The sequence below is a fragment of the Panthera onca genome, chromosome B1, assembly GCF_046562875.1.
Source record: "Panthera onca isolate mPanOnc1 chromosome B1, mPanOnc1 haplotype 2, whole genome shotgun sequence".
NCBI classification, from domain to species: domain Eukaryota; kingdom Metazoa; phylum Chordata; class Mammalia; order Carnivora; family Felidae; genus Panthera; species Panthera onca.
This window is the reverse complement of record NC_138342.1, coordinates 103,297,423-103,319,680: the sequence shown is the minus strand read 5'-3', so window position 1 is coordinate 103,319,680 and position 22,258 is coordinate 103,297,423. Positions and strand designations below refer to the sequence as shown.

General features: G+C 35.4%; 1 protein-coding gene across 4 annotated transcripts in view; it reads right to left on the bottom strand.

The window, feature by feature from the left end:
- The window catches only part of ADAD1 (adenosine deaminase domain containing 1), a 102,912-nt gene extending 83,775 nt beyond the window's left edge, over positions 1-19,137 (bottom strand). For 2 of the 4 annotated variants that reach the window (XM_078445775.2, XM_078445777.2), the window contains exons 1-6: positions 19,049-19,136; positions 18,311-18,490; positions 17,393-17,581; positions 14,201-14,368; positions 8,232-8,300; positions 3,893-4,018 (exon numbers count right to left, since the gene is read on the bottom strand). In XM_078445775.2, coding sequence (XP_078301901.1) covers positions 3,893-4,018; positions 8,232-8,300; positions 14,201-14,368; positions 17,393-17,581; positions 18,311-18,490; positions 19,049-19,100 — 784 coding nt within the window. In that variant the 5' untranslated portion in view covers positions 19,101-19,136. Of the gene's footprint in view, positions 1-3,892; positions 4,019-8,231; positions 8,301-14,200; positions 14,369-17,392; positions 17,582-18,310; positions 18,491-18,836; positions 19,017-19,048 lie in introns of those variants that run through there. The other 2 variants (XM_078445778.2, XM_078445776.2) reach the window with 2 other exon arrangements.
- Positions 19,138-22,258: the final 3,121 nt, after the last annotated feature.

Genomic DNA, 22,258 nt, shown 5'->3' with positions numbered 1-22,258 from the left:
CAGAGTGGCTGCACCAATTTGCATTCCCACCAACAGTGCAAGAGGGTTCCCGTTTCTCCACATCCTCTCCAGCATCTATAGTCTCCTGATTTCTTCATTTTGGCCACTCTGACTGGCGTGAGGTGGTATCTGAGTGTGGTTTTGATTTGTATTTCCCTGATAAGGAGCGACGTTGAACATCTTTTCATGTGCCTGTTGGCCATCCGGATGTCTTCTTTAGAGAAGTATCTATTCATGTTTTCTGCCCATTTCTTCACTGGGTTATTTGTTTTTCGAGTGTGGAGTTTGGTGAGCTCTTTATAGATTTTGGATACTAGCCCTTTGTCTGATATGTCATTTGCAAATATCTTTTCCCATTCCGTTGGTTGCCTTTTAGTTTTGTTGGTTGTTTCCTTTGCTGTGCAGAAGCTTTTTATCTTCATAAGGTCCCAGTAATTCATTTTTGCTTTTAATTCCCTTGCCTTTGGGGATGTGTCGAGTAAGAGATTGCTACGGCTGAGGTCAGAGAGGTCTTTTCCTGCTTTCTCCTCTAGGGTTTGGATGGTTTCCTGTCTCACATTCAGGTCCTTTATCCATTTTGAGTTTATTTTTGTGAATGGTGTGAGAAAGTGGTCTAGTTTCAACCTTCTGCATGTTGCTGTCCAGTTCTCCCAGCACCATTTGTTAAAGACTGTCTTTTTTCCATTGGATGTTCTTTCCTGCTTTGTCAAAGATGAGTTGGCCATACGTTTGTGGGTCTAGTTCTGGGGTTTCTATTCTATTCCATTGGTCTATGTGTCTGTTTTTGCGCCAATACCATGCTGTCTTGATGATGACAGCTTTGTAGTAGAGGCTAAAGTCTGGGATTGTGATGCCTCCTGCTTTGGTCTTCTTCTTCAAAATTACTTTGGCTATTCGGGGCCTTTTGTGGTTCCATATGAATTTTAGGATTGCTTGTTCTAGTTTCGAGAAGAATGCTGGTGCAATTTTGATTGGGATTGCATCGAATGTGTAGATAGCTTTGGGTAGTATTGACATTTTGACAATATTTATTCTTCCAATACATGAGCAGGGAATGCCTTTCCATTTCTTTATATCTTCTTCAATTACCTTCATAAGCTTTCTATAGTTTTCAGCATACAGATCTTTTACATCTTTGGTTAGATTTATTCCTAGGTATTTTATGCTTCTTGGTGCAATTGTGAATGGGATCAGTTTCTTTATTTGTCTTTCTATTGCTTCATTGTTAGTGTATAAGAATGCAACTGATTTCCGTACATTGATTTTGTATCCTGCAACTTTGCTGAATTCATGTATCAGTTCTAGCAGACTTTTGGTGGAGTCTATCGGATTTTCCATGTATAGTATCATGCCATGTGCAAAAAGTGAAAGCTTGACTTCATCTTTGCCAATTTTGATGCCTTTGATTTCCTTTTGTTGTCTGATTGCTGATGCTAGAACTTCCAACAGTATGTTAAACAACAGCGGTGAGAGTGGGCATCCCTGTCGTGTTCCTGATCTCAGGGAAAAAGCTCTCAGTTTTTCCCCATTGAGGATGATGTTAGCTGTGGGCTTTTCATAAATGGCTTTTATGATATTTAAGTATGTTCCTTCTATCCCGACTTTCTCAAGGGTTTTTATTAAGAAAGGGTGCTGAATTTTGTCAAAGGCCTTTTCTGCATCGATTGACAGGATCATATGGTTCTTATCTTTTATTAATGTGATGTATCATGTTGATTGATTTGCGAATGTTGAACCAGCCCTGCATCCCAGGACTGAATCCTACTTGATCATGGTGAGTAATTCTTTTTATATGCTGTTGAATTCGATTTGCTAGTATCTTATTGAGAATTTTTGCATCCATATTCATCAGGGATATTGGCCTGTAGTTCTCTTTTTTTACTGGGTCTCTGTCTGGTTTAGGAATCAAAGTAATACTGGCTTCATAGAACGAGTCTGGAAGTTTTCCTTCCCTTTCTATTTCTTGGAATAGCTTGAGAAGGATAGGTATTATTTCTGCTTTAAACGTCTGGTAGAACTCCCCTAGGAAGCCATCTGGTCCTGGACTCTTATTTGTTGGGAGATTTTTGATAACCGATTCAATTTCTTCGCTGGTTATGGGTCTGTTCAAGCTTTCTATTTCCTCCTGATTGAGTTTTGGAAGAGTGTGGGTGTTTAGGAATTTGTCCATTTCTTCCAGGTTGTCCAATTTGTTGGCATATAATTTTTCATAGTGTTCCCTGATAATTGTTTGTATCTCTGAGGGATTGGTTGTAATCATTCCATTTTCATTCATGATTTTATCTATTTGGGTCATCTCCCTTTTCTTTTTGAGAAGCCTGGCTAGAGGTTTGTCAATTTTGTTTATTTTTTCAAAAAACCAACTCTTGGTTTCGTTGATCTGCTCTACAGTTTTTTTAGATTCTATATTGTTTATTTCTGCTCTGATCTTTATTATTTCTCTTCTTCTGCTGGGTTTAGGCTGCCTTTGCTGTTCTGCTTCTATTTCCTTTAGGTGTGCTGTTAGATTTTGTATTTGGGATTTTTCTTGTTTCTTGAGATAGGCCTGGATTGCAATGTATTTTCCTCTCAGGACTGCCTTCGCTGCATCCCAAAGCGTTTGGATTGTTGTATTTTCATTTTCGTTTGTTTCCTGATTGGAGGTCATGATCTCACAGTTCATGGGTTCGAGCCCCACATGGGGCTCTGTGCTGACAGCTTGAAGCCTGGAGCCTGCTTCAGATTCTGCCTCCCTCTCTCTGCCCCTTCCCCACTCATACTGTCTCTCTTTCTCCTTCAAAATAAATATCAAAAAAATTTTTTTAAATAAATAAATAAATGACTCCATAATCTGGTAACATCTTATCAACCTAACAACATTTTGTATTACTCCTGTGTGTGTGCGCGCATGCACGTGTGTGCATATATACATTATGTATATGTATATATGTATATCTCTTCCACACTAGTAATAAATTTCTTTCATTGTTCCATAAAAAGTTTTCTCACTGCTGCTTTCTTCCCTCATATCTTTCTGCAGAAGTGTCTTCTTTTCCTCTATTTAAATAAGCCTTATTAATCCTTAAAGTTTCAGCTTAAGTCCCACTTGTTCCCAAAGATTTTAACTCTATCAGGTTTCTATTGTCTATGAATTTTTCATACATCTTTTGATCATAGAAAATAATTAACTTTTATCATCTTAGACTTTCACAACAGTATATATATCTTCTCTCCCCATTTAAATTATAAAAACTCTTTAAGACCAGGAACCAAACCTCAAATTTGTTTTATATCATCTATAATCTCTTAACTGAAATAAGTATAAGATTTAAATACTTTTAATGATCAACATAGAACATTAAAGGGTAAATAAAAGATAAAATGTAGTTGGAATCATCATAATATCCACAAGAAAAACCAGAAGCTCATGATTTTCCATAGTAATCTTTTCTTACTTTAAAATGAAAATTTGGTCATTTATTATATAGAGTCTTTCTCTTTGTCATAATGGAAATTAGAATTCAGTTTGGTAGTGGTTCTAATAGAGTTATTGTTTAAAATGTTAGGCATTTTACCATTCTGCAGTTCTCTATTAGTTTCTGGTCAGTATATTTTAACTTTGAGAGCCTTTGTGTTTAATGATATACACCCACTATGTATGTAAGCGATGAACCATGGGAAGCTACCCCAAAACTCAAGAGCACACTTTACACCCTATATGTTAGCCAATTTGGCAATAAATTATATTTAAAAAAATGATACACACCCACTAGAAAAGGCCACTTCAAATCAATGCAATACCACTGTAAAAAGGGTCAAAGTTATTTAATTAAAATACTACTATACACATCTTAAAATTAGGATATTTAATAGCTTTTCTACAAACCAACACATCCCATGTATTTGGACTTACCTCTTTCAATTATAAAAGCAGCCAATGAATTGCTACATTTCAGATATTCTGAATGATTGGATATTAGTTGATTAAATGTTTCTTTAACAATTTGTGATATCTTTCCACACTGAATATGTCTCCCTTCTGGAAAAAAAAAAATCAAATGGAGTATGAATTTGAAAAACACTGTGCTTTCTTGCAGAGACCTCTATTATTCCAATTACAACCTTAACAACTGAGTTTGTAACTTACAGATGTGTAAACAAATTATAACTTACATCATGACTGATATTTTAAAGCATTCCATTCCAAATAAAACACGTTGTTGAGCTTTATAGAAAATTTCTCTTAATGTCTTCATATTACACACTAGAGAGTTACTGATCTATATTTGTTGAAATATTCAAAAGTCCTATAAGACACACTTCTTTGTTGTATAGGATTATTCTACATTGCCAGACAACCAACATCTCACTGAAAGCCAGTAGTCTTCCCTCATCATTGTGATAATTGAAATACATTCCTTAGTATTTGCCCCACTGAGAACCACTGAAAAACACGGAGCACTTAGACCCTTGATATAGTTCCATGTTCCTACTAAAAAGTCCTAAACTTTGAAAGGGGATAAAGACAGTGTTAAGTAACCAGGATTACCAAAGAACAGTTTATAATCAAGAATATACATCAGAAGTTACCCATGGATTTTTTTTTAAACATGACAGAGGGATACCTGGGTGGCTCAGCTGCTTAAGCGTCCAACTTTAGTTCAGGCCATGATCTCATGGTTCATAAGCTCGAGCCCCACATATGGTTCTCTACTCTTAGTGTGGAGACCACTTCATATTCTCTCTCTGCCTCTCCCCTCTCCCTCTCTCTCTCAAATAAAAATATTTAAAAAAATTTTTAAAAACATGACAGAACTTAAGATTCTGGGGTAGGGCCCTGGCCATTTGTTGCTTTGTGTATCCCTACTGAAGGACCCTTGTTTTAGAGAATGAGAGGTTGCAGAATCACCTGATACCATACAGTGTTTCTCAAAGTTTAGTTGTAAGACGCTGACGGTTCCTCATGTTTCATGATGGCTGCTAAGCAGTCTACCAAGTAGTCTGTAGCCCATTTCATGTTTTCAGAGGAAAAAAAGCAATGAAAGAACTTTTCTATCATGCATTATGCATATACGAAATGAATAAGTGATTATAATTTTCATAGAAATTCTTTTGACCTGCTCAATAATAAATTACATTAAAAGCACACAAGTAATAAAAATTTGATGTTGGTCTCAGCTAACATTCTGCTAACTGGATACAACACATTGTAGTTAGGTCATTTGCATGTTTTTGTTTATATTTGTTAATATTTAATTTTTCTGTTAATACTGTTAATGCTATTTTATTGGCCAAAATAAACTCCAAATTCACATTATCAAGAAGAATGAGAACAATCATAAAATTAATCACAAAATGAAGCTCTGAGAGAAAAAAGAATAAAGTAACGGCTATATTCTTTTATCTCATCACAAAGCATACAATGTGGAGATAAAAATTATTATAATTGCATGCTAGCATACATTTACCTAAAATTGGTCAAAACCATCAATGTGTGGTGTATAAATTAGTTTTTGGTCCTTATGCAGTAAAAATATAAATGAGAAATTCTCAGCATCTTGGCTCTGCTTATCACCAAAAACTCATCATACAGAAGCAGTATTCATTTAAGGATATTTTAAAATTTTACTGTTTTTTTAAACTGAAACAGCAATATAAAGATATACATTCAGAGGTTCCCTCACCAAATGTGGGCACTATTTCAGTTCTTAACAGAAATTTTTAGAATCTATAAACATGTATCACTTCAAAATATAAAAACTGGGACATGCTGAAATGCACCCTTTGCATTTACTTGGTCTTGGCCATCACTCAAGGATAGACATAGTAATTACCACATCCTTCCTAATGGATCTATAGAATAAATGTACTATAATTTGTTTAATTATACCACATGTAGTTAGCAATTATTTTGTATTACGATATGGAGTAGAAAACCACACTGCAATTAGTACTGCTAGAGTAAGAATCGTGTATGGGGCAAGAGAATGTTTTGCTACCCATTAAATGATTGCACCTAAATATCATAAAGAACCCTTGGGTCTTAACAACGTATCAGTAATCCTCTTGATCTTCATTCAGTGTTGAAGGAAATAATATCGTGAATATAATCAAATCTTAGGTATTAAATTGTATCTCTTCGTACCATGCATGTAAAAAAATAAGTAGTATCATTTTCCTTATACATGTGTTCCAGCTATTGAGGAAATAAAATGATTTCACAAATGACTGAAAATGAAGAATAAGAACATGACATACATAATGCCAAGTAACACCATTTCTTTGATTTCAAGTTGCCAATTTCAAGTGTCATGTTTTTAGTATCATGTGTAACCTGAACTTATCTTCAAAGCCAAAATATCATTTTTTTAACATTTATTCATTTTTGAGAGACAGAGACAGAGAGTGAGCAGGGGAGGAGCAGAGAGAGAGGGAGACACAAAATCTGAAGCAGGCTCCAGGCTCTGAGCTGTCAGCAGAGTTTGATGTAGGGCTTGAACTCACAAACCGTGAGATCATGACCTAAGCTGAAGTTGGATGCTCAACAGACTGAGCCACCCAGGTGCCTCCCAAAATATCACTGTTTTTAATGAAGATATGGTCCAGTCAGAGATATGGCAGAGCAAACAGGCTGTGAAATAGTGGTATCTTCTATAACTGGCATAGCAGAATCTGTTTCGGAAATTATTGTGAGTCTCAAATCTTTTTTCTTCAAAGGCAATAACATCCAACTCCTGTGTTTGAAGGATGATGTTTGCTCTCCTTTTTCTGACACTTGACTCCTGTCTGAGCCTACCAAAGCTGACCCTAATCTTGTATTTCTTTAAACATACTGTTAACATATGTTCTTTCTTTCCCACAGACTGATCTGTTTTCTCAGGGTAATCATAATCTGTGTTATTTGTCAATCATTGACTGGAGATTCATTCCCACTATTCATTAAAATTGCCCACAGAGGCTGAAAAGACAGACCAGAGCCCTTTCCCATATTAAGAGATGACTATTGCTGGATTGATCCCTCACTTCCCTTCTCTTCATCAATTCTTATGATTGTTAGATCAAGTGACTATATTAAACTGTTGGTAGACTTTGCCATTTGAATGTGCCTACTTTCCCTGGTCTGGTCCTTTTACTGCAAACAAACTCATAAATGTGCAGGGTCTTTCTCTGTTTTAGAGAAAGAGATATAACAATAACAATGAGAAAAAAAAGACAACAGAAAACAAGTTTGACTAAGCATAAAACCCATTTTTCAAATCCTAATCTGCAGATATAGAAAAGAGAAAGGTAGGCTCTTTTTCATTTTAATTCTATAAATACTCTAAACTTTGAAGTCTGAAATGTTACCACTATGTAGGCAATGAAGAAGTAAAGAGTAATTCCCTGACTTTCAGAGGATTCATAAACCAATGAATGGGAAAAGTATACAATAACTACCACACAGTATTGAATATGACAAAGTATTATAATAAAACGTTACTATTTAGGAAGCATCTACTGGCACTGCTTTAAGTATTTTACATATATGATTACACGGAATCCTCGCAATTACCCTATAAGGTAATTATTATTATGGACATTTTACAAATGGAAAAATTAAGGTGCATGGAGAAGTAGTTGATCTTTGGTCATGTAATTAGTAACTGCAATTGCAGTCATAGTTTTCCTGAGCTTGTGTGACAAATAACTGCCATTAAGAAACTGATTATTTAAAATGAATGCCCAACCATTAAGCGCTACCAGAAAGCTGTTGGTTTTCATTAATGACAAGCCTACCAAAGAAAAGCGTTCTCAAAAGAGAAGATATATGAAATTGATGAACCATCTCCTCATATGAAAAAAGCCATTTCTTCAATTTTTCCTCTCCATTCCTCATTTCTCATTTTTAGCACAATATAGAAGGAAATTCTTCTCCTTGTAGAAGTCTGAAAGGTTTGAATGATAAAATACTAATGTATTTTCATACCTAAACTATCTTAAAGTTTATTTTGAGATAGAGCTCATGTGTGGGAGGGGCAGAGAGAGAAGGGAGAGAGAATCCCAAGCAGGCTACATGCTGTCAGCATGGAGCCCGATGTCAGGCTTGAACTCATGAACCGTCAGATCATGACCTGAGCTGAAATCAAGAGTCGGACACTTAACTGACTGAGCCATCCAAGCACCCCACCTGAGCATATTTTAATTATATGTTGTTATAACTTTTTAATTGGGCTCCCCTTCTAAAAAAATATCATTATGAAGGACTTTCTTACCATAATGTATTTTTGAGACATAGACTGGTTCAGGTGAAACAACAGGTTCTGCAGGGATAGGAGGAGGCCCTGTAAATAAAATAAAAATGTAAAGAAACGTGAAGCTTCCATGTTCCAAAAAGCAGGTACCTTACTATTATGTAACACACATATTAGATTATTATCTAAAAATGATTATTTTTTCTGTATAGTTCTGCCAACTCTAGGCCATCAAATCTCTATTAGCTCAGCCTTAGTAAATGTCCTGCCTTACTGAAATTATACAAACACATTTCTGGATTTCCTAATTTATCAGCACAAGCATAATTCCTACTATATAGTTGGTGTTGTAATAGATGCAATGTTCTGAAAAACATTTAAAATGAAACCTTGTTTTAGATGCCCATGAACAATTCTCTATTTACAGTAATACTACGCAAAATACTTAAAATTATTATCCTATCAAAAATTTAATATGTGAGAATTATCATTTTTCCTAGGGGGATACTTCATTCAAAGTTTTCAAAGCTGTTAGTCTCATTCTTTGCAATGGCTTTCCAATTTGTTTCCCAAGTTAGGGAATCTAGGAAAAACAAACCAAAAAAGAACACTAAATCAAAGAAACAAAAAAAGATTATAAAAGTTTAAATGAAGAGGCTCCAGGAGCAAAGGTTCAAGATATTAGATCTCTCAAGAATCATTCATAAAGACAAAGGAAGCAAAAAAGCTGCTCCCCTGGACTTCATTTTGACTAAAATGAAATACTGGCCAAATACATAAAAGTTAGCAAGGAAAGATTGGCGATGTCATCTTGTTAGTTAAGCAAAGGCTAACTATAGATATATACACTCTGGACTTTAGAAAAGCAGAACCTTAAAAACTCAAAGAAAGATGATTTTTTTCCATTTACTAGTGCACTAGGCACAAGTGGAGTGAAAAACACAGATATTAAATCCTATTTATCAAGCACAAATAATTTCAATAAAGAAAATGTGACTGTACCAGTTGCACTGGATCTTAAGAGGCACTGTATAAATAAGCAAAATAGTCTTGAAAAAGAACAAAGGTGGAAGACTCACACTTCCCTATATCAAAACTTAATACAAAGTGACAGTAAATAAAAACAGTATGGTAATGGCATAAAGACATACAGACCAATGGAACAGGGAATGCAGAAATAAATTCTCACTTATTTTGTCAAATGATTCTTGACAAGGGTGCCAGTATCATTCAAAAACAGAAAAGGCAATCTTTTCAATGATGCTGGAAAAACTGGATATTCACATGCAAAAGATTAAAGATGGACACCTACCTAACACTACATAACAGAAATTAAGTCAGTATGGATCAAAGACCCAAACATAAGGCCAAAAGCCATGAAGCTCTTAGAAGAAAACAAAGAGAAAAGCTTGATGATGACATTGGATTTGGCAATAATTCCCTGGATATGACCCTAAAAGTACAGGCAATAAAAACCTGCGATTTTATCAAAATTAAATACTTTTGTGAATCAAAAACCACTAATAACAGAGTAAAATGTAAATCACAAAAAGGGAGAAAACATAGGTACCTCACATATCTGATAAGGCATTGACATCCAGAATATACAGCAGTCCTCCCCTTATCTGAGGTGATTAGTTCCACTGCAAATAATACTGAACCCTATATATATATATACATATATATATATACACACACAAACACACTATGTTTTAATATGTATATTATACGCACATCCCTATGATAAAGTTTAATTTATAAACTAGAAAAAAATTAATAATAGTAAGAAATTAATAATAGAATATACATACAGTAATAAGAATTATGTGAATATAGTCCTCTCTCTCAAAATATCTTATTGTACTGTACTCACCTTTCTTGCAACGGGAGATGATAAAATGTGATGAGATGAAGTAAAGTGAATGACACAGGCATTGTGATGTAGTGTTAGGCTACTATTGACCTTCTGATGACATGTCAGAAGAAGAATCATCTGCTTCCAGACCACAGTTGACCACAGGTAAGTGAAGCCACAGAAAGTAAAACTGTGAATAAGAAGGGAACTACTGGATAGAGGACTCCTAAAACTCAACAAAAAGACCAATGACCCAATTCAAAAATGGGCAAAAGAATGGAGAATGACATATGTCTGAAGAAGATATACAAAGTGGCACATGAAAAATGCTCACCATCACTAGTCAGTAGGAAAATGCAAATCAAAGTCACAATGAGATGCCACATCACACCCAAAAGGATGGCTACTATTTAAAAAACCCAGAAAATAACAAGCATTGGTGAGGATGTGGAAAAACTGGAACTTTTCCACACTGTAGGCAGGAATGTCAAATAGTGCAGCCATTATAAAGAACAGTACAGCAGCTCTTAAAAATTTAAATATAAAATTATCATATGACCTAGCAGTTCCACTTCTGGGTATAAATCCCAAAGAATTGGAACCAGAATGTCAAAGATATATTCGTACACCTATGTTCATACCAGCATTAGTCACAATAGCCAAATTTGAGGCAACCCAAGTATGTATCAACTGATGAATGGATAAACAAAATGTGGTATATACATACAAGAGAATATTATTCAGCCTTAAAAAGGAAGGAAATTTTGATACATGCTACAATAAAAACTTTGAGGACATAATGATAAGTGAAAGAAGCCAGCAATGAAAGACAAATACTGTATGATTCCATTTGAGGTACCTAGAAAAATTCACATAGAAAATAGAACGGTAATTGCCATGAGCTTGGTGTGGAGTGGGGGTGGGGAAGGAATGAGTAATTTTTTAATGGGTATAGAATTTCAGTTTTTCAAGATGAAAAGAGCTCTGGATATTGGATACACAACAAAGTGAATATATTTAACACGAAAGTGTACACTTAATTACGATACTAAAATTTATATTTTATATATATGCAGTACAAAATTTTATTTTACCACACTAAAAACCTCAATTTTTTAAAAAAGCAGTATTGAAATAAGCTAAACTTAGAACCAGATTCTTAAATCATTGTATAAAAAGTGTTAAGATTTTCAAAACCTAACAGAGTATTATTAATAACACTGTCCTTGAAAAAACTTAGAGCAACATTATACAGTTAATTAACAATTATGATTATACTTAAAAAACACCATGTACAAAATATGAAAGAAGCAATACGTGGAAAATAATTTTTTTGAGCTCAGAATTTTGAAAAAATTAAAAATACGGTTTTTAAATGTTTAGGACATTTTAAAGAAAATGTAACTCACTGTAAAGAAAAAGGTGACTTAATTAAATTTTTACCAGGCTCTGTGACCACAGAAAATACATTATTAAAAACTTTTAGTCATAATTAAGGCACTATTGGCACTTTTTGAGAAAACAATGGTATTGAAAATAAAAGTGGTACCAGTGGAGATGGGAAAATGTTTTAATTTTCACAAAAAACGGAAAAGATAAATATTTAAAAACTAAAAATTGTATCCCACCAGGCAAAACATTTGCTAGCCCTAAATAAGCATTTTGAAGTATTTATCATTAGAAGCTAACCATAAACATTTTCCGATGATTAAGTTAGATGCTTGGGAAATTGTGTAGATAGATTTTAACTTAATTTCAACAAAGCATTTTACATCTTAGCTCCCTGAGAGTAGAGGACAGGTCTTATGTAATTCTAGATCCTCAGCACCTACCACAGGCCCTGGAACATAGTACATCCTGAAAACATTTATTGATTTATTTATTCATTCTGCTGCATGCTACTATTGGAAGGAAACTGGCAAAATATTGCTGGGGACGTACCTAGATGGGTTGATAGCTGATAAAATAATCACATATAAAGGATTTCAATAAATAAACTGAAAGAATGTCTTAAGAATATTATTTGTCACAGGTTCTACATTTTACATTAATTTGTTAAAGACTCTGGAAAGGCAAAGGCATATCTATAAAAAAATAAATCTAAATAAATCACTTGTCACACTAAGCTCTAGGTGAGTAAAATTTGTTCACTCAGGGCATAAAGCAGTGTGAGAATGGATAAATGAATGATGGACAAAAACTAATACTAGTAAAGATGACAAAATTATCAAATGATAAAATCAGAACTCAAAATTATCAAAAGTGATTTAATATTAGGAAGGAATTTCTAGGTTAAAATCAGTACCTTCTAAATATTTAAAAGAAAAAAAGTCAAAACATTATCCACAGGACAAAAGGAAAAAAATGCATAACATGACATCAGACATTCATAATAAGTGCAAATGTTAAAGCTTTTTATTGAAATATTTATTGACTAGGTCAAAAAATCTAATTTTATGCACAAAAGAAAATCATTAAAAACAAAACAACAGGATAAAGACACTGGACCAATACAAAATGTAACAAAGTATCAATCTGAGAATTTTAAAAAATTCAAGACCAAAACATATATAACATAAAATATACAAGATAAAAAAGTTATTTTATATTGAATTTAAAAAATATACACTGTAACAACATGAAATCACTGCATCACTGCTCTATAGGTCAAATAACATGTAAAAATGAAAGCATTTCAATAAAATAAGGATAATGACATTTATAGTGCCAGCATGTATAAGACATATACCAGAATCATCATACCTAGCCCTTTAATTAATAAACCTGAAAAATAGTGAAGAGAAAATAACGTAAAAATTAACAAAGTACGTTCTTAAGTACTTAATAAATCCAAAGTATGACAAACTATTTGAAAACAACGAAAAAAACCACACATCAAAACTCACAAGATGTGGCAAAATAAATCATTTTTAATTATTAGTTTTAAACAACAAAAATAAAGATACATGAAAGAAGAACATAGAACAAAAAGTTTAAGTATTAAGAAAGACAAAATGAATAGACTAAAAACCAAAAAAAAGCCCAGTAGTAAAATAAATAAAGTGATGATTTGTATTTAAAAAGAATGAGTTTATGATCACTGTTTAAATCAGATTTTTCTTTTTTTAAAGTTATCATTTACAGATGAACCAAAATGTAATCTACCGTTAAATGAGCAAAAATTGCTCACTATGACAAAATTTGCTTACTATGCTAGCATATATAACATGGTAACATATTCCTCAAATTGATTAATAGTAATAAAAGCTACCATCATTTTATTACAAATTATTCACTAAACACTAGGTAAGGGCTTTGCATACATTACTTAGTTAATTCTAATAACAGCATAGGAGGCAGTTACTATTGGTGCCCCCACTTTTTATGTTTTTTTTATTTTTTATTTATTCTTTTTTTTAATGTCCTCCCTTTTTAAATGATGAAGCTTGCATTTAGAGGGCAAATAACTTGTCTGTTCAGAGTCAATATTCCAACTTCAGCAATTAATTCTGGAATTTACACTTAACCTATTTGCTGTGTTACTTTAGGCCATTATTTTCTCCAATAACTCTACCATCACTGAATTTAATATAAGCCAACTTCACAAAAATTGCATTTAAAAACTCTAAGCATTAAATGCACAGTATTAAAGTGCATAATAAGAATCCAATGAACTACAGAGAAAATCAAGTTTCTGGATATGAAGCTCTTGAGAATCTGACAAATTATCAGATAATTCAGCCAACATGTTCATATAATTTGGTGCTGAAATATACAAGAGTATTTTTTTCTTTTATATAAAATCTTTGTATTCTTTCCTTTGCTATTATTTTTATTTTGTTTTTAATTCAAGTATAATTAATATACAGCATTATATTAATTTCAGGTGTATGATATAGTGATTCAACAATTCTATACGTTTGTTACGCAGTACTCATCACAACGGGTGTACTCAATCCCCTATACAGGAGCATTTTAACTAATATTAAATATGTCAGCAATCAGCAATGGAAGAAAATAAATTCTGCCATTTCTCTCCTGTAGTTGCCAAATAATTCTTCATTAACAAATCCTTCGGTGATTCCTTCTGGAAAAAGATTAATTTTACAAACACTTTATAATCAAGAGTATTTACCTGATGTTTCTAAAATTCTTGGCTCAGGTTCATCCAATTGTAGAAGCTCATCAAGAGCTAATTTTGCTGCATTGGATCTAGACTCCTTTTTATTTTGTCCCAGTCCAGTCTTATATTGAATACCATCCACCACAGCACAAAAAGCAAAATATGGTCCCATAACGTTACCTTGAAAAAGAAGTCAGAATGAATGCTGAAACAATTCATAATATGTTCTTGCAAATGACATTTTATAAAGAAAAATATCCTAGTACAAACACTGTGGAAAACTATCTTGGCCTATTAGTTTTGTGTTTTATTTTATTTTATTTATTACAGCCAATGCAGGTTAAATATTTTTTTTATGTTCTTTATTTTTGAGAGAGAGAGAGAGAGAGTGCAAAGGAGAGAGCATGCAAAGCAGAGGGACAGGCAGAGAGAGAGGGAGACACAGAATCCGAAGCAGGCTCCAGGCTCTGAGCTGTCAGCACAGAGCCTGATGCGGGGCTCAAACCCATGGACAGTGAGATCGTGGCCTGAGCTCAAGTCGGACGCTTAACTGACTGAGACGCCCAGACGCCCCACAGCCAATGCAGGTTAAAAGCAAAGCTGGATGAACCCCTGAACCAGTTCTGAGGAATTCATCAAGCAGCCAGGTTAGCTCCAAATTCAGCATGAACAGTAGGGCCAGCTTTAGAGTATAGATCATACATGGAGGGACAGGGTCTTGTATAAAGAAATACCTGGCAATAGCAAGCACCCAAATATCTACTGAATGACCAACAAGAGGTAAAATGTGGAGCCTCTGGCAACATCTCTCTTCTCCCACCTTCTGAGTACTCTGATACTCTTGTAAGCCCCAGAACAAAAATATCCCTTTGAAGAAATCCTGTGAAACAATCAGGGTGTCATGGTAAGCAATTCAAACCACCTTAACTTTAAAGGCAAGTGGAGGGGAGAGAATTCACGAGGAAAACCAAAACAAACAACAGTTTTATACTGAATGTCCAGTCATCCAAAATTCCTAGAAGGATTAGTTTTACACAATTACTTTTACCTAGTTTTCATATTTGCCTAATGAAAACTGAAGTGGAATCATCTAAATTTATAGGCCAAAGATTTTTCCAGCTCAAGTTTTACTTGTTGGTATTCAGACTTTAGAAGTTCTCTAGTTAATGCAAGTCTCTACTCGTTATGGATGGCTAGGTACAGCGTCACTCCACATAAGCCTCATCATCACTGTTATTATTACTTCCTTACATATTACACTAACTTCTGGGTTTCCATATATATCAAAGTTTTACAAGTAACTCTTGACTACATTTGAGTAAATTGCTTTCCTCCCACCATCTATGACTTCAGTTTCCCAAATTCCTTCATTATGATCACCTAGGTTCCCGTCCCAACTTACTAAACCTTGTAATATTTTGTATATTTATTTAACAAGGGTGAGATTATTATGTGTGAGATATGACCCACCAAATTTGTGAATAAGACCTCTGTGTCAGAGTACTGAGCCTTTAAGCTTCATCCCATCATGCTTCAGGTTCTCAAACTTTAGTATGTATCTAAATCACCTGTAGAGTTGTTAAAATATACTCTGGTGTCATTACTAAACCTACTCATTCAGATTATTCAACTAGTAGTATACACATAAAGTAAATATCATTACTTATCAATGGGTTGTAGTTGTGAGCAGCTTTTACTAAGTTCAATGAAGATTTGCTCTCACATTTTTTTTCTTACTATGACCAACAGCTTACATTTTCCAAGAGCATTCTGAGAAGAATGGAGGGAAACACAACTGGTGACACAAAAATTAAGTCCACAGTACCAGTCATGAAGTAATCCCACCTACAGTGACTAGACCTTGGAAAACTCCCACCTGCGATATTAAGACTATTTTTGTCACATGTTTACCAGTTATTTCATTCAAAACAACAGACTGGAAACTTGACTTCACTATGACAATCTTTGCTAAAATCTCAAAAACTTTAAATCCTTTTGCAAAGATACCTTGAGACCCATGTTGGCAAAAGTTAGTAAGAGAAAATTTAAAAACCAAGCTACTTAATAATGTTTTTATATACAAATACCCATAGGAATCCACACATATGTGTACACATATATATATATTTTTAAGGATTGTGTTTGACTCATACTTTTAGCCTGTCAATACCTGTTAAGAGCATTTATTTTCTTAAAAAAAGTTTTTTTACATTTATTCATTTTTGAGAGACAGAGAGAGACAGAGCATGAATGGGGAAGGGGCAGAGAGAGAGGGAGACACAGAATCTGAAGCAGGCTCCAGGCTCTGACCTGCCAGCACAGAGCCCGACGTGGGGCTTGAACTCATGAACTGCGAGATCATGACCTGAGCCGAAGTCAGACACTCAACCAACTGAGCCACCCAGGCACCCCAAGAGCATTGATTTTCTTATCCCTCTACTTTCCGAAAGTTCTATCTAATCATTGGTCATAAGGTAAAGAGAGCAGGGGCTGCTGTTTGCATTTTATTTGATCTTTACTCCTGCAGCCTTCCACAGGCACAATGTGGTAAAAGATCCTTCTGGTTGGGAGGTGGTTTAAGCGAGAATGGAGAAAATAGTCACACACATCTGCAGAAAGGGTATCCATCATATACTATTTTCGATATACTATCCAAGTCCTAGTTTCACTTTTAGAAGTGAAATTCAGAATTTCATTTGAATTTCAGTTCATTTCACTTGAATTTCACTAACGGGATTTCAGTTCAACTAGCCACACACAAAAAATTAAAATTCAGTGATTAGAAAAATTTTGTACATGTACGTTATTTGCAGAAAAGTATGAATATAAAAATTTCTGAAGTATATTTGTCAAAACATACTAGTTACCTAACCCCAACATTACATGAATATAGAAAATAACCAAATTTAGTACCACTTGTACTCTCTGCTTTTAAAAAAAATGTTCTTTTAACATTTTTGAGAGACAGAGCACGAACAGGGGAGGTGTGGAGAAAGAGGGAGATATAGAATCTGAAGCAGGCTCTAGGCTCTGAGCTGTCAGCACAGAGCCCAACATGGGGCTCAAACCCATGAACTATGAGATCATGACCTGAGCTGAAGTTGGACACTTAATCCACTGAGCCATCTAGGCGCCCGTTTGCTATGCTTTTCATAGGAAAGTATTTTCCAGTACTGCAATAACCAGATACAACTTTCCACTTGCCTGTTGTTACTGTTTCCTTAAGGTCAAGGTGAACTCGTTGCATTTGTGCAAATTGGTGCAAAGCTGACACAGGATTTATCTCTCCACGTTTGTATTTCATTATAAATTCCTTGGGTATTTTTTTTGGAGGAAGGACAGGATTTGAAGTAGATGAAAGACCTTTGGAAAGCAATGGTTCTGGAAAATTACCTAAAAATAAATGTTTACAGTGGTCAGTTCTGTAAAATAATAATAATAAAAAAAGTAAAAGCACTAAATCCTCCACTAAAATGGAAGATTGTCCCTGATATATCTAATTGTTTTTCATTACAGGTAAGTTTCTACTAAAAAATTTTGGCACACATGACAAGTGCAACCTGTTGAAGCAAATACCTTTTGGAGTACTCAAACTATTTGCAAAGAAGTACTATCATTGTCATAACATTAAGTGAGGTCAAGGTTTTCAGAGTCTCTCAAAAGTCATTTTTTTACACATGATGTCACTAAGACCTAGACTGAGGACATAGTCCTGGGACTAAGACAAGTTTGTTTCCCATTCACTGTTTTATATTACTTTTCACTTCGAATTCAATTGACTTTAGGTGTTTGTCCCTGCTTTATACTTAATCTCAGTGATATATGGAATAGAAACCAGTGTAAGTTCAGTCTCTTCCCTGAAGGGGCTAACACAACTGCACCTCAAAAAAGCAAGACACCCTTTGAGTGGTTAAATAGTAAAATAATTAATTGCATAGCAAGGGGAAGGATTTCTACAGGCCTCCTTCAGTGTTCAGAGTCAAATCTGAGTTCCAGATGGGACACAGCCACTGGTATATGGATATATAGTCAGGGAACATTTAAACTGGAGGCTCAACAATACTTACTGGCCATCCCGGATTCTTAACTCAGACATTATTGCAAATGAAAAAGAAGTCATACCCGTCACTTGCGTAACTTTGGATGCCATATTCGACAGGCTGTAACTTTCTGAAGAATATCCTGTGGGTGTAGCTACCGTCTGGGCTGATGGCTGAACTGGCAAGTTCTTTTTCAGCATCTGAGCAAAGCTAGGGACCCGGGAACTCTGAAACCAGTCATTGTTGCCAGACATTTTCTCGCCTATAAATCATACGAAAATTGGCAGAGAACAAAAAAACAAAGTACTAGATAAAAATAATCTGAAATTAAAAATAATGTATATTCCCATAAATGGCTTGAACACACACGACATAGAACTAAATCTCGTTAACTTATGTCATGACTGCTTTGTAACTAGAGTTTTAACAGGCACGGGGCTCGTCCCCCCTACAGCCCTTCCCTAAGTGCTGCTACAAAAGGGTAACGAAGAGTCAAAACAGTTGGCCGGAAAAGCCCTTACATCTACCCGGGGGTCAGAGAAAAACAGAAAAGAAAACATAAAAACATAAGACTCTCAAAGGCCGATTCCAGCCCAACTCCCACCCACCAAAATTGTCCTTCCTGCCCTGTAGGTCGGAGACCTAGTGGCAGGCCGGAGGCTCGCCAGCCGCAGCTGCCGCCGCCGTTGCTTCCTCCTCCCGGTTCGATCTCGGGCTTCAAGGCTCACGAGGCCAGAATTGCATCTTTCAAAAGCTGCCTGGTGGCGTCCCAGCAGTACGCAGGCTAACACCCCACAACCCTCCTCATCCAATCACCAACCGTCTGCGGGGCTGTGCTCCCGCCCCCGCGCTCGCGCCTGCGCCAGCGCCATGGCGGTGCCCTCTGGGCTGTGCGGCCTGCGTCAACAAACGGAGAGACGTAGGGCGTCACGCGTTCGACGTCCTGTGATGCCGACCTTGTTCTCTCTGAGCGTGGGTACCCAGTACCCCCTAAGGGGCCCTCACAACCACGGAAGTCAGGTAAAGCTGCGCAGCCAGGCCTTTCTACTGTCGTACCCAATGCCCTCCACACACCTGGCGCTACCATTTTCATGAAGCACTGTGTTAGAGCCGGGGTGCTTGGGGGTGTCCCTGGGGTATCAATGTGTGGATGGTTTCAAAGAAACTTTTCGTTTTATCTCTGGTTATGCTGAGAAGGCCCCTGTGGACAAGGATTGGCCTCAACAGTGCCTTTACTGTTTACAGGAAAAAAAAACTTTGGACTTTGCATTAGTTTCACTGCTGGTACCAAACAATGAACAATCATGAAAACAGGTGGGGACATTGAAAGCTAATGGCTGTAATATCTGAGTGATAAACCCATTGTGGGTGTTTTCTTCAATTCTTTGCACTCGTGAAGGTTGAAGGAGACCCTAATGGAGGTGTTAGCTGACAGATGGTAAATTAAATAAATTTACCCATGAAGGCAATTTGTTTTTTAATCTATATACATTATGGTGTTGTAGATAGGATTTTGATGTATGCTAAATCCATTTTGGCCCAAATCCAAGGGAGCTGATTTTTTTTTTTTTTTTTAATGAAATAACCTTAAAAGAATCACCTTGTAAAGACTCAAGCCCTCCCCTCTTTCCTAAGGAGAATATTAAGACCACACTATACCTGTGACTACTTAATTTACCTTCTGGCTAATGCCTGGCTCTATTTTTCTTTAGTAAATTACCAATGGAGTTTGGCATGTAACGCAGAAGGAATTGAAGAATTGAGTGATAGCATTATTACAATATATAAATGCTCCCCTATTTTTTTTATATAGGCAAGATTTCTCAAGGGTTAAATCATTTTAAAAGAAAAAGAACAATATAATTGATGGTATTCTACCTCATTATAGCAAGGAGTAATATCCGTCCACAAATACGTGGGCTAATTGGAAGAAAAAAAAAAACCTTAATTCCTCTTATAAGTAATGCATTTTCAGTAAAGGCATATTTTTCTTTAGTGATTACCAAAATGTATTGATATGTCGCTTTGATCAAATGCCCATTAATAATTGTAATGATAATTCAAAGCAGAATTCTTTTGCCTTAACATTTAGAGACTTTTGCTTACAGGAAATTAAAAAATTCAAATGGTGTTGCCAAGAAGTATGATAGGGATGAATAAAACTTCTGAGTACAAAAACATGTAATTACATTAGGATCAAATTTGAGGAGGGACATGGAATGGAAATAGAGGGCCAAGAAGTTAAAGGAATGCATAAAAATTACTCTTAAAGTGTATATAATGTTTTATTTTGAAATAATTTTAGATTTACAGAAGAATTGTAAAGATAACACAGAGTTTCCTTATACTCTTCCATTCAGTTTTCCTTATTGTCAACATTATTTTTTTAATGTTTACTTACTTTTGAGAGAGAGGGCAAGCAGGAGAGGGGGCAGAGGTAGAGAGGGAAACAAAGAATCCGAAGCAGGCTCCAGGCTCCAAGCTGTCAGCACAGAGCTCAACACAGGCTTGAACTCACAGACCGTGAGATCATGACCTGAGCCCAAAGTCAGTCGCTTAACCTGAGCCACCAGGTGCCCCTCCTTATTGTTAACATTATATGTAACAATAGCACAATTTTCAAACCTAAGAAATTGGTATTAATACAACACTACTAACTATACTATACACTTCATTAGGATTTCACTAGTTTTTCAATTAATGTCCATTTTCTGTTCCGTGATTCAATCCAGGATATTACATTGCACTTAGTGGTCCCGTCTTCTGTGGCCTGTGATAGTTTTCAGTTTTTGCTTTTTTTCATGACCTTGACACTTTTGAAGAGTAGTGATTGAATACTTTGTAGAATGGCCCTAAATTTGGGTTTGCCTAATGTTTTCTCATGGTTATGCAAGAGTTAAGAGTATTTGGGGAGATGACTAGGTGAAGTTCACTTCTCATAGCATATTTGGGAGTACATGATGTTAGCAGCTATTGCTGATATTAACTTTGATGACTTGGTTAAGGTTGTGTCTCCGGTTTCTCTTCTGTAAAGTTACCATTTTTCCTTTTCTGTACTCTTTGTTAGAAGGATTCCATCCCAGAGAGAAGAGTATCACAGAATTTGTGGACATATATTAAAACCACCATATTAATAAACATTTTGAAGGGGATATTTTGAGGTTATGCAAATATCTTGTTTCACCCTGGAGTTTCACTAATTTTCATTCATCTTTGGATCTTGCCTCAAGCAGTTATCACTGGTGTTTTTTTTTTTTAAATATGCTTTCTCAGTTAAATTTCCTTTTTATTGAGATACTATTGACATAAATTAGTTTCAGGTGTACAGTGTAATGATTTATTATCTGTATATACTATGAATTGATCACCACAATAAGACGATTTAAAATCCATCCCCCAAATCTTTTTTCTTTTTTTGTGGTAAAAACTTTTGAGATATACTTTGATATACTTTCTTAGCAACTTTTAGTGTATTTCAGAGATGTAGCAGGTTTAGTTCTAGACCACTGTGATAATGCAAATGTCACAATACAGAAAGTCAAATGAGTTTTTTGGTTTCCAGTGCATATAAAAGTAATGTTAATACTATACTGTAGTCTATTAAATGTGCAATAGCAATATGTCTAAAAACACAATGTACAAACTTAAAAATACTTTGTTGCTAAAAAAAAATGCTACCATTCGGGGAGCCTGGGTGGCGCAGTCGGTTAAGCATCCGACTTCAGCCAAGGTCACGATCTCGCAGTCCGTGAGTTCGAGCCCTGTGTCAGGCTCTGGGCTGATGGCTCGGAGCCTGGAGCCTGTTTCCAATTCTGTGTCTCCCTCTCTCTCTGCCCCTCCCCCGTTCATGCTCTGTCTCTCTCTGTCCCAAAAATAAATAAAAAACGTTGAAAAAAAAAATTAAAAAAAAAAATGCTACCATCATCTGAGTAGTAATCTTTTTGCTGGTGGAGAGTTTTGCATTGATATTGATAGCTGCTGACTGATCAGGATGGCCTTGCTGAAGTTTGAGTGGATGTGGCAATTTCTT